We start from the raw sequence: 8,986 nt of genomic DNA, 5'->3' as shown, positions 1-8,986 counted from the left end.
CTCAGCATCCTACTCTCCTCCCACCATCCCTCCTGCTGTCTCAGCTCTGCTCGAGCACAGAAATCCAGTGGGGAAACGACTTTGGGCTCAAGCAAGACTGTCCTCTCAAAAATTTGCATTTAACTCCTAAAAGCAGAAGGCTAGAGGTACAGGGGCAGGTAAGAGGAGCAGATTCCACTAATCTTTCATTGTTAATAATTCCTTGATACAAGTACTTCTCCCATAGTAAGAGTCTATGAATTTTAGCTGCTGACTGAGTGGTTTTTTGATCTATTAAGAGAGGGTCCTCCCACCCCAGCTCTCATGAAGGCTGTCTTTCTAAAACATCATTCTTGACTTTTATTCCCAACCGGCAACAATGCTTCGTGGTATGAAGAGCAGTTCATGAAGTTGGGATGTTTTGAGTAGTTGCTGGATGGCTGTGAAAGAGCACTGCTGGTTTGCTTTGCATTCTGGTTTTGGGGTGTGAGGTGGTGGGGAAGGTTTTGAAAGAGCCTGAATTGATCTTGATGGTTTGAGCTAGTTCACATTAGCTGGGTTGTGCAGCACAGTGCATGGGTGCTGTGGGACATTCACACCATCATCAGTAGCCCCAGTAGGTTCAGCAGAGTGGGTGCTGGGGCTGTGCAGCCAGTTGGTCATTCTGTCCTGCAGCCATAAAACAGTGGGATGGAAACAGCATGTGCTGGCCAGAGCCCAGCTGGGTTGCACAGCAGCCAAGGGATGGGGCAGTTTCTCAATGCTTCCCTGGAGCCTTCTGATTTTGAGCTAAAACAGCAACTTATTTTTTGGCTTTCTGCATTTCTTTTTGTTGCTTCACCCTTGTAAGAGCCTTTTCAAATTTCTACATTCTCCCTTGCCGGTAACCACTTCCAGGCAGTGCTGTTGCGGGAATACTTTTGGGATCGTTCCAGGTTGACACATTGAGTGTGTGACAGTGCTGCAGAGGAAAAGGGAATGTTGAAGAACTGTGAGGGAAGGAGGAGTGGGTTTTGGCCAAATGCTACGACAAAGAGCTGGTCTAAGAAATAGCAGGGGCTCTTGCCTGTAAGAGACAAGATTGGATGTGTCAGAGGCTGGGTCAGCCTTAATGGATAGTATAGTAGATATAAGGCATTAGCACAAAGTCCAGTATCTTCCCTGAATTGATGAAGTCAGGACTTTACTGCAGAGTAGAAACAGGGAGTCTTTCTCATTTAATGAGGACCATGTGAGGATGGATGTGCCCTCCCCAGTCTTTTGCTCTGGCCTTTAAGTAGGTGATTAGATTAGTAGCACTTTGTGTGATGGCAGACACCACCAGCTGCCTCTGGCTTGACAAAAGCAGGCATTTGTCCTTGTACAGACAGGTCAGTACATGCCTTTCCCTGGAGGTGGGTGGAGTGACAGGTCAGGGACTGTGGTGAGGTCGTCCTTTCCACGGTGGGACCAGCTGCAAGTATGTTGGTGCTGTTGGAGCCACAGGACCAAGTGTGGGTGAGAGAGGGCTGCTGCAGGCAGTGAAGAGCTCTCCTCCTGGCCCCAGGGTTGCTGAAATCTGGAGTGTGCCTTTCTTGCTGGCTGATCTTTCCTGTTAAAATGAAAGGTTCAGAAGAACAGCACTTCCTGGAGTACTTTCAATTGTCTTAATATTTTTCTTTTCTCTTGCCCTCTTGCCCTGGGTGTTTTCTGTTTCTGTATTTGGTTGACTTCCCTCCCTTTATAGATTTTTTTTTGCCCTTTGTGGTGTCACATGTGTGCTAAACCTTTCGCAAGATAGTCTGTGTGTCATTACCAGCGAGAGCTGTGGCCATGGCCTGAGTGAGTCCCTCTTGTTTTGCTGTGCTATCAGCTGATAGAGGGGCCCTTGGGGCTCCACACAGTCTTGGTGCCAGATTAGGTAGTTTCTGCTTTTGCAGAGGAACTGGAGCACAGATGAAGTCATTGGCCAAGAGGCTAGAGAGGGAGTTATGGAAGAACCCAGACGTCTCCTTCATCCCAGATCAGCCTTTGAGCTGCTCCCATTTTCCTCCAGCAGTTGCTGTCCCACCAGCACTGAAAGATCACAGACGTGGAGGTCACTAGTGCTAAATGCAGGTGACTTAATTTAGTTTTTCACAAGGCAATGCTTGGTAGGCATGGCAGTGAGTATGTGGGGGCAGGTAGTGACCTACCTGAGTTAGACACGTGTTTGAAAAAGTGTCCTGTGGCAGGCAAGACCTGGGCAGGCTGCCAACCCCCTCCAGTAGTTGTTTCCCAAGCTGTTGTGGCTGTGGTGCTTAAGTTTTCTCCCACAGGGTGCATGAACAAAGCAGTCATGCAAAGGGCATCTCAGAACCACAGCACTGAGGACATGCTCTGTCAGCCCTGGGATGGCTCATAAGACCTTGTTGCCAGAGCTGATGGGTGATGTGATTTAGGACAAAATTCTTCCCTTTGAGGGTGCCCAGAGAAGCTGTGGCTGTCCCATCCCTGGAAGTGTCCAAGGCCAGGCTGGATGGAGCTTGGAACAACCTGGTCTAGTGGAAGGTGTCCCTGCCCATGGCAGGAGTTGCAACTAGGTGATATTTAAGGTTCCTTTAAACTGAAACCATTCTGAGGTTCAGTGTGCTTTAGCAAAGGGGAAAATATAAATTATCTCTTTCGTGTTGGGAGATTTCCAGAGATCTGCTTTTGCTGGAATACAGTGATTAACATTACCCTGCACTCCTCAGGTACTACAGACAACCAATTTGCATTGAGGTGGTATGAACTTTGGACAGGAATTTGTGCAATGCACCAGCCATACCATACATCTTTATAAAGTTTGTTTTTGGGGATTAAAGATGCTCAGTGCATGGAGGGACCAGCTTCCCTGATAAGGAGACCTTATCCTTATCACCTTTCTTCTCTGCCATAGCATCTCCTACATCAGTAACTGAAAAATACTGTAAAGCTGAGGTGAGTCTGGCAGGGTCCGTACATTATAGCCACCTCACTGGCCTATGAGGAGGACTCAAAAGTCCAAATCATCCATTTTGGTAGAAACTTGTCCGGGCTCAGCCTGCTGCTTAAAAAAGATGGCCCCCAGAGCACTGGGAAAACACTGGTTTCAATGTATTGCTTCCACAAACATGTGCTCATAGGCAGGCTTTTCCTCCTGGTGTCTATCTGTTCTCATTTATCCTGCAGGTCCAGGGCAAAAGAGTAATTGGAGAGGACCGTGGGACTCCTGTCCCTGTGATGTTGGCTGGAACAGGCCCACAGGCTGTGGCAGCAGTGTAGGTATCATGGACAGGCAGCATGACTAAGCTCTCTCTCTGGTTCCAGGACAATGCGTCTCTTTGTGGTGTGTCTGCTCAGTGTCTGGGGGCTGTCTGCTCCTGACCAGTACACCGTGGAAGACATCTGCACTGCAAAGCCACGCGACATCCCAGTGAATCCCGTCTGCATCTATCGCAACCCCGAAAGGAAGCCCCCAGAGAGTGAGGGGCAAGAGCCAGCAAAGGGCAAGCTCCCTGACTCCACCAACCCCCGGGTCTGGGAGCTGTCAAAAGCCAACTCTCGGTTTGCTGTCATCTTCTACAAGTACCTGGCTGACTCCAAGGACAATGGAGAAAACATCTTCATGTCACCCCTCAGCATTTCCACAGCCTTTGCGATGACCAAGCTCGGAGCCTGTGGCAGCACCCTCCAGCAGCTCATGGAGGTTGGTGGAGATTCCTCAGCCTTTTCCTGTGGCAGGTCTGAAAGACAGGAAAGGTGATTGTGGCTGATGGCTGCTCTCAGGATCAGGACAGTTCCTTGCCTTGGGAAGGAAATCCCAAGTTGAAAAGACCTTAAAGCTCATCTCATTCCACCCCCTGCCATGGGCAGGGACATCTTCCAGGTTGCTCCAAGCCCTGTCTCTGGATTTGTGTAGATCCCAACTCTTTCCCCTTAGTCCCTATTTGGATCCAGCATTCCTGGGTTTGAGAGGTTAGTTTTCATCTGGAGGAAAGGAAGCCCATTTGGAAGGTGAGGGAAGGGAATAGGAGCAGTTTGCTTCTTGCAGTTTGAGCTAACCCTTTCCTTATGTAAAAAGCAGGAAAAGCCATTATATCAATTCCCATTGGGAGAGGGACTTCTTTGCATTCTCTCTCTCTCTTCCATGGGACAAAAATCAGGCACATGGGAGACCTTCCAGTCCACCTGATTTCCAGGGCAGGAGAGCCTGTACACAGGGAGCCTCTCCTTCCCCCTGTGGCCCCTATACTCAGGGGATAGGTCTGCTCCCAGACTGAGAGGTAATTCTGAGTTCTGGCTCTTCCATGGGACTAATTTAATTCCCTGCCTGTCCCAGCACCCTTCTCACTGTCAGACCCACTCACCTGCTATGTGGGCTTGATGCTGCCCATACCTTCTTCTCCAAGGGGAGACCTCAGCCCAGAGGAGCCTTTTTCCCTGCAATGAGGATGTGTGAATCAAACTGCTCTGCTTGCCCCCTCTGCTGCTGTTCTTACAGATCTTACTTCTGGAACAAATAATCAAATAATGTTGGTGCCTCCTGCCGTTATCCACACAGCCTGAGCGGAGTACCTATAACCACACCTCCAAAATCTTCACTTGTGCCTTCCGCTCTGGGCAGCCCTTCCCACTGGAAGGGGGCCGTTCTTCCACTGAGCCACCCACACCTGCCCTTCTAAGCCCCCTTTTTCCTATGAAAGGGCTGCTAACACCACCTTTGCCTCACAAGAAGCAGTGCCGAAGATCCTGGATGTTCATGAAGAGCAGCGGGCTGTGAGACTGTGCTATTTTCTGTGCCATAAAGCCCTGAGGTTGCGTAGCAGTAGACAAATCATAACTGTCCTTCCAGCTGGGAACAGATAAAAAATTTCCTGTGCTGCAAAAATGTACCCTCAAAATGATTGTTACATATTCCTATTCTGTGTAAAAGTTGATAAGGTGTACCAGAATTAGTCAACAGGCCATGAGAATTCCTCCTGGGAAGGAGCAGCCTTCAGCATTGTCACAGGAGGGTTTTGTTTAGTGTACATGAGTCCTCCCATGACCTGGTATGACCCAAGAGCTGCTTCCAGGCCCTGTTAGTGATACGCTCATCTCTGGGGTGTGGTAGGGGGTTATGAACAGTGTGTAAATTTAAACAGCACTTAAAGGGGAAGCTGGGACCAGTCAAAGGCAGCGTATGGAGAGCAGGAAATCTGGTGTTGGCAAGAGGAGCGTCACCTCTGCATCTGAGCAGGGTTTAATCCTCCATTTGGACTCTCCATAGGAAGTCTTGGGCTGGTGAGGTGTTGATTTACATAGATTTGGGTTCCCAGTTACACATGGAGGGTGAAGCTCTGAGGGCCTGTAGATTTCTTGCTGTTGAGGCAAAGGCTGCACCATCACTTGCTCTGGGACCCAGAAGCACAAGAGCCTCCTCATGGATCCCTTCTTGCTGTTTGGCTTGTCCAGGTCTTTCGATTTGACACCATTTCAGAGAAGACATCGGATCAGATCCACTTCTTCTTTGCCAAACTGAACTGCCGCCTTTACAAGAAAGCCAACAAATCCTCAGAGCTTGTATCAGCCAACCGCCTCTTCGGGGAGAAATCTTTGGTCTTTAATGAAACTTACCAGAACATCAGTGAAATCGTTTATGGAGCAAAACTCTGGCCCTTGAACTTCAAAGTGAGTTTGAACTACTCAGGATTTTGCTTTCTTGTTTGGGTCTACCTTCCCCTCCAGCCCCTCCCCCCCATCACAATCCTCTGCTTTAGTTGCATCCCTGTTTTTTGCCCAGAGGAAGTATTCTGCTCTGGGTGTGTGGGACATGAGTGAAGGCAGTAAGGAATCTGGGACGCAGGTCTTCCTGTTTCAGTTCACTTTAAACACAACCACATCCCCAGTTCTCATTCCTCAACTTCATTGTCCTCCCCCAGCACATTTCCTGTGGACCTGTCTCCTGCAGAAGGGGTACAAAGGTGTTTTAAACCCTTGGCTTAACCTTTTTTTGGTCTCTTCCTTCAGGAAAAGCCAGAACTTTCTAGGCAAATCATTAATGAGTGGGTGGCTAATAAGACAGAGAAGCGCATTACAGAAGTGATCCCAGAAAGTGGTATTGATGATCTCACTGTCTTGGTCCTGGTCAACACTATTTATTTTAAGGTACAGCTAACAAAATGGGGGAGGCAGCACATTTGCCTGGAAGAGACATGGTGCTCATATTTATCTTCCCTCTCTCCTTTGAAGGGGCATTGGAAATCACAGTTCCCAGCTCCAAACACAAAACTGGATATATTTCATAAAGCCAATGGTGAGACCTGCAAAGTCCCAACTATGTACCAGGAGTCTAAATTCCACCACACATTCATCCCCCAGGACAAAGTCCAGGTGCTGGAGCTGCCTTACAAAGGGGATGATATCACAATGGTGCTGGTCCTGCCCAGTGCTGGGATGCCATTGGAGGAGGTGGAGCGAGACCTGACATCGGAGAAGCTGCAGGGCTGGATAGACTCCATGAAGGAGGTGTCTCTCTTTGTGTACCTCCCTCGCTTCCGTGTTGAGGACAGCTTCAGTGTCAAGGAAAAGCTGAGGAAAATGGGGTTGGAAGATCTTTTCAGTCCGGAAAATGCCAGACTCCCAGGTGAGATGTGGAGATGTGGTGGTAGATGGCAGAGGTGAGGGGCAGCCATTCCTCCTCCTGAGGAGGCAAGGCAGTAGTGCAGCAGAACGTGAGGAACAAGAACATGAAAGCATTTAGGTGTTGCTGCAGTCAGTGAGGGACTCTGGTAAAGTCCCACCATGGACACTCAGCCCTGCTCTTCACTGAGGTCATGGCAGTTTAACAGTCCGTTGTGCATGGGGGAGGATGTTTTTGTTTTAGGGCAGCCATACCTTCTGCCTGATTCCAGGCTATGAAGGATGAGAATGTGTTCTCTCTTGAGCTGTCTCTAAACTCACAGTTTTACCTCTCTCCATTTTGTATTTCAGGTATCATTGCGGAGGGCCGCACAGACCTGTATGTGTCTGAGGCTTTCCACAAAGCCTTCCTTGAGGTGAGCCTTGTTTTGTGCCGGTATGTCTTCCTCTTGCTTTTTAAAAATATGAAATACTAAAGGGGAAAAAAAATAGCTCTGAACCTACAGTTGTTCACTTCCTCAGCAGTCTGGGGCTTTGGAGGAGGTTGGCCCCTGCTTTCTGCAGAGGAGGAGGATGAGCCCTCCCCATGCTGCATAATGCCTGTATTTTAATCCCATCTTCTCTCTTCATTGGCAGGTGAATGAAGAAGGCAGCGAGGCATCAGCTGCTACAGCTGTCACCATCTCTGGCCGTTCCTTCCCTATGAACAGAAAAATCTTCAATGCCAACAGGCCCTTCCTGCTTTTCATCCGGGAAGCTGCCCTCAACACCATCATCTTCATGGGCAGAATAGCTGATCCTTGCTCCTAAAGGGGCTCGTGGGGCCTTGCTTCTCCCTGCCCTGCCTCAGGAAAAAGGGCAGTAGGGTATTGCCACAAAGCCTGGGCTGCTTCAGGGGTGGTTGGCCTTGCTGTTTGGTGCCAGCTGCAGGGAGCGACTACATCCAGCTGGGCTGTCCCTGTTCCTCCTTGCCATGTCGGGTGAGGGGGCTCATAGGTCACCTTACCTGTCCTGTAAGAGCAAGGGAAGCTGAACTTCATCTGGCACCAGTATTTTTGTGGCACCCAAGTCCAGTATTGCTGTCCTTCCCGTGTCAAACCCTCCTCCCTTTCAGGCCTCAAGCTGTAACTTCTGATCCCTTGGTTCATTAAAACCTATAGATCTGTACGTAGCAGACTGCTCTCTGAATGCACAGTTTACACTAAGCCACTTCCTATACTTCTTTAAATTCTTCTTTTCCAACAAATGGGACCCCACACCGGAGAGCTCAGTGGAACAGCAGCAGCCACAAGGCTGGTTCTGGCTGGGCCAGGAACACCCTTCTGCAGCTCCATGTGGGTGGGAAGAGCTGCCAAACAGCTGTGCCCTGCTTGCCAGCAGCTCTGGTGCATCCTGTGTGCCCAGGTGCTGAGAGTCACTAGTGACAGTCTTGCATAGCTAAGGCTTTGAAACTCTTTTAATACTAAGACTTCAACTAAATTACTGTAGCAGCAGTGTCCATGAAACGTGACAGTGCACAGGTAAGGTAACCAGTACCTGTAGCTTTGTTGAAATTATTCCACCTGCAAGTTTACTCCAGGACCTGAGATATCCTGGCCTGCTGCCAGGCCACATGTATGATCAGACCTCTAATCCTTTTAGGGTGGCTGTACTGCTGTAGGACCTTTGGCAGGGCTGTCTTCAAGATGCAGAACAACATGATCAGCTTTCCTCTAAGATTTCTGCATTTCAGGCAGCTGTTTCAAACCTAACAGGCAGTGAGAGTGCAGTTCCAGACCTCAGTAGGTGATGGAAGTGGTGTGTGCAACGGGCTGCACTCCCCAGTGGGCCATTTACTCTGGACTTTGTAGGACCAGCGAAATATCCACCTTTGTAAAGGCTTCTGTCGGCAGGAATTGCCAGAGCAGCCAAGCAGTGAGGGAGTTAACCTGGATGGAGCTAGTATGTCAGAGCTTTGGGCACTGGATGTCTAGTTTTGGAAGCTATCAGAGGTTTGACTCTCTCCTGCTCCTAGTAGAAAAGTTTGAGCATCTGCTCAAGTGGTGTGTGATTTGGACATGCAGAGCCACCTCCTCCATTGTCCCATGGATTGTGGCAAACCCTACACACCTGAGAGGTGTCCTTCAGTGGCTTACATGCTCCCCTGGAGCAGTACCTTGGAAAGAAGCTGGGAATGTAACACAGGGCTGGGGCCCTGGGAGAAAAGGGGAAGCATTTTGACAATAAGGAGGAGTTCAGAAAGCAGCTCTTCCTGTCCTCCTCTGGCAGTTGCCACTGTGGCTTTTCTTGCTGGATCCCATCTTCTGCCTGTGGACCTCACTGACAGACACACAACCTCCTGTAGTCTCTGCCTTTTTCAGTAGTGCTCCAGGCTGTGGAAAGTGGAGGCTGGTGAAAGAGGAAG

At 49.3% G+C, this 8,986-nt stretch overlaps 1 protein-coding gene across 2 annotated transcripts; it reads left to right on the top strand.

The window, feature by feature from the left end:
* SERPINC1 (serpin family C member 1) lies at window positions 1-7,749 on the top strand. 2 transcript variants are annotated; one of them, XM_085068755.1, is made up of 8 exons: window positions 5-158; window positions 2,694-2,919; window positions 3,289-3,667; window positions 5,416-5,631; window positions 5,971-6,108; window positions 6,193-6,586; window positions 6,934-6,998; window positions 7,219-7,749. In XM_085068755.1, exons 3-8 carry the CDS (start codon window positions 3,293-3,295, stop codon window positions 7,390-7,392), a joined length of 1,362 nt encoding a protein of 453 aa, XP_084924881.1. In that variant the 5' UTR covers window positions 5-158; window positions 2,694-2,919; window positions 3,289-3,292; the 3' UTR covers window positions 7,393-7,749. The 2 variants fall into 2 exon arrangements, with proteins under 2 accessions (XP_084924880.1, XP_084924881.1); XM_085068754.1 differs by lacking the exon at window positions 2,694-2,919 and having other exon boundaries at window positions 1-158.
* The last annotated feature ends 1,237 nt before the right edge of the window (window positions 7,750-8,986 follow it).

Source organism: Lichenostomus cassidix, chromosome 8 (genome assembly GCF_008360975.1).
Source record: "Lichenostomus cassidix isolate B80296 chromosome 8, HeHo_3.0, whole genome shotgun sequence".
Lineage (NCBI taxonomy): Eukaryota > Metazoa > Chordata > Aves > Passeriformes > Meliphagidae > Lichenostomus > Lichenostomus cassidix.
The sequence above is the reverse complement of the archived record's forward strand: the minus strand, read 5'-3'. Positions and strand labels throughout refer to the sequence as shown.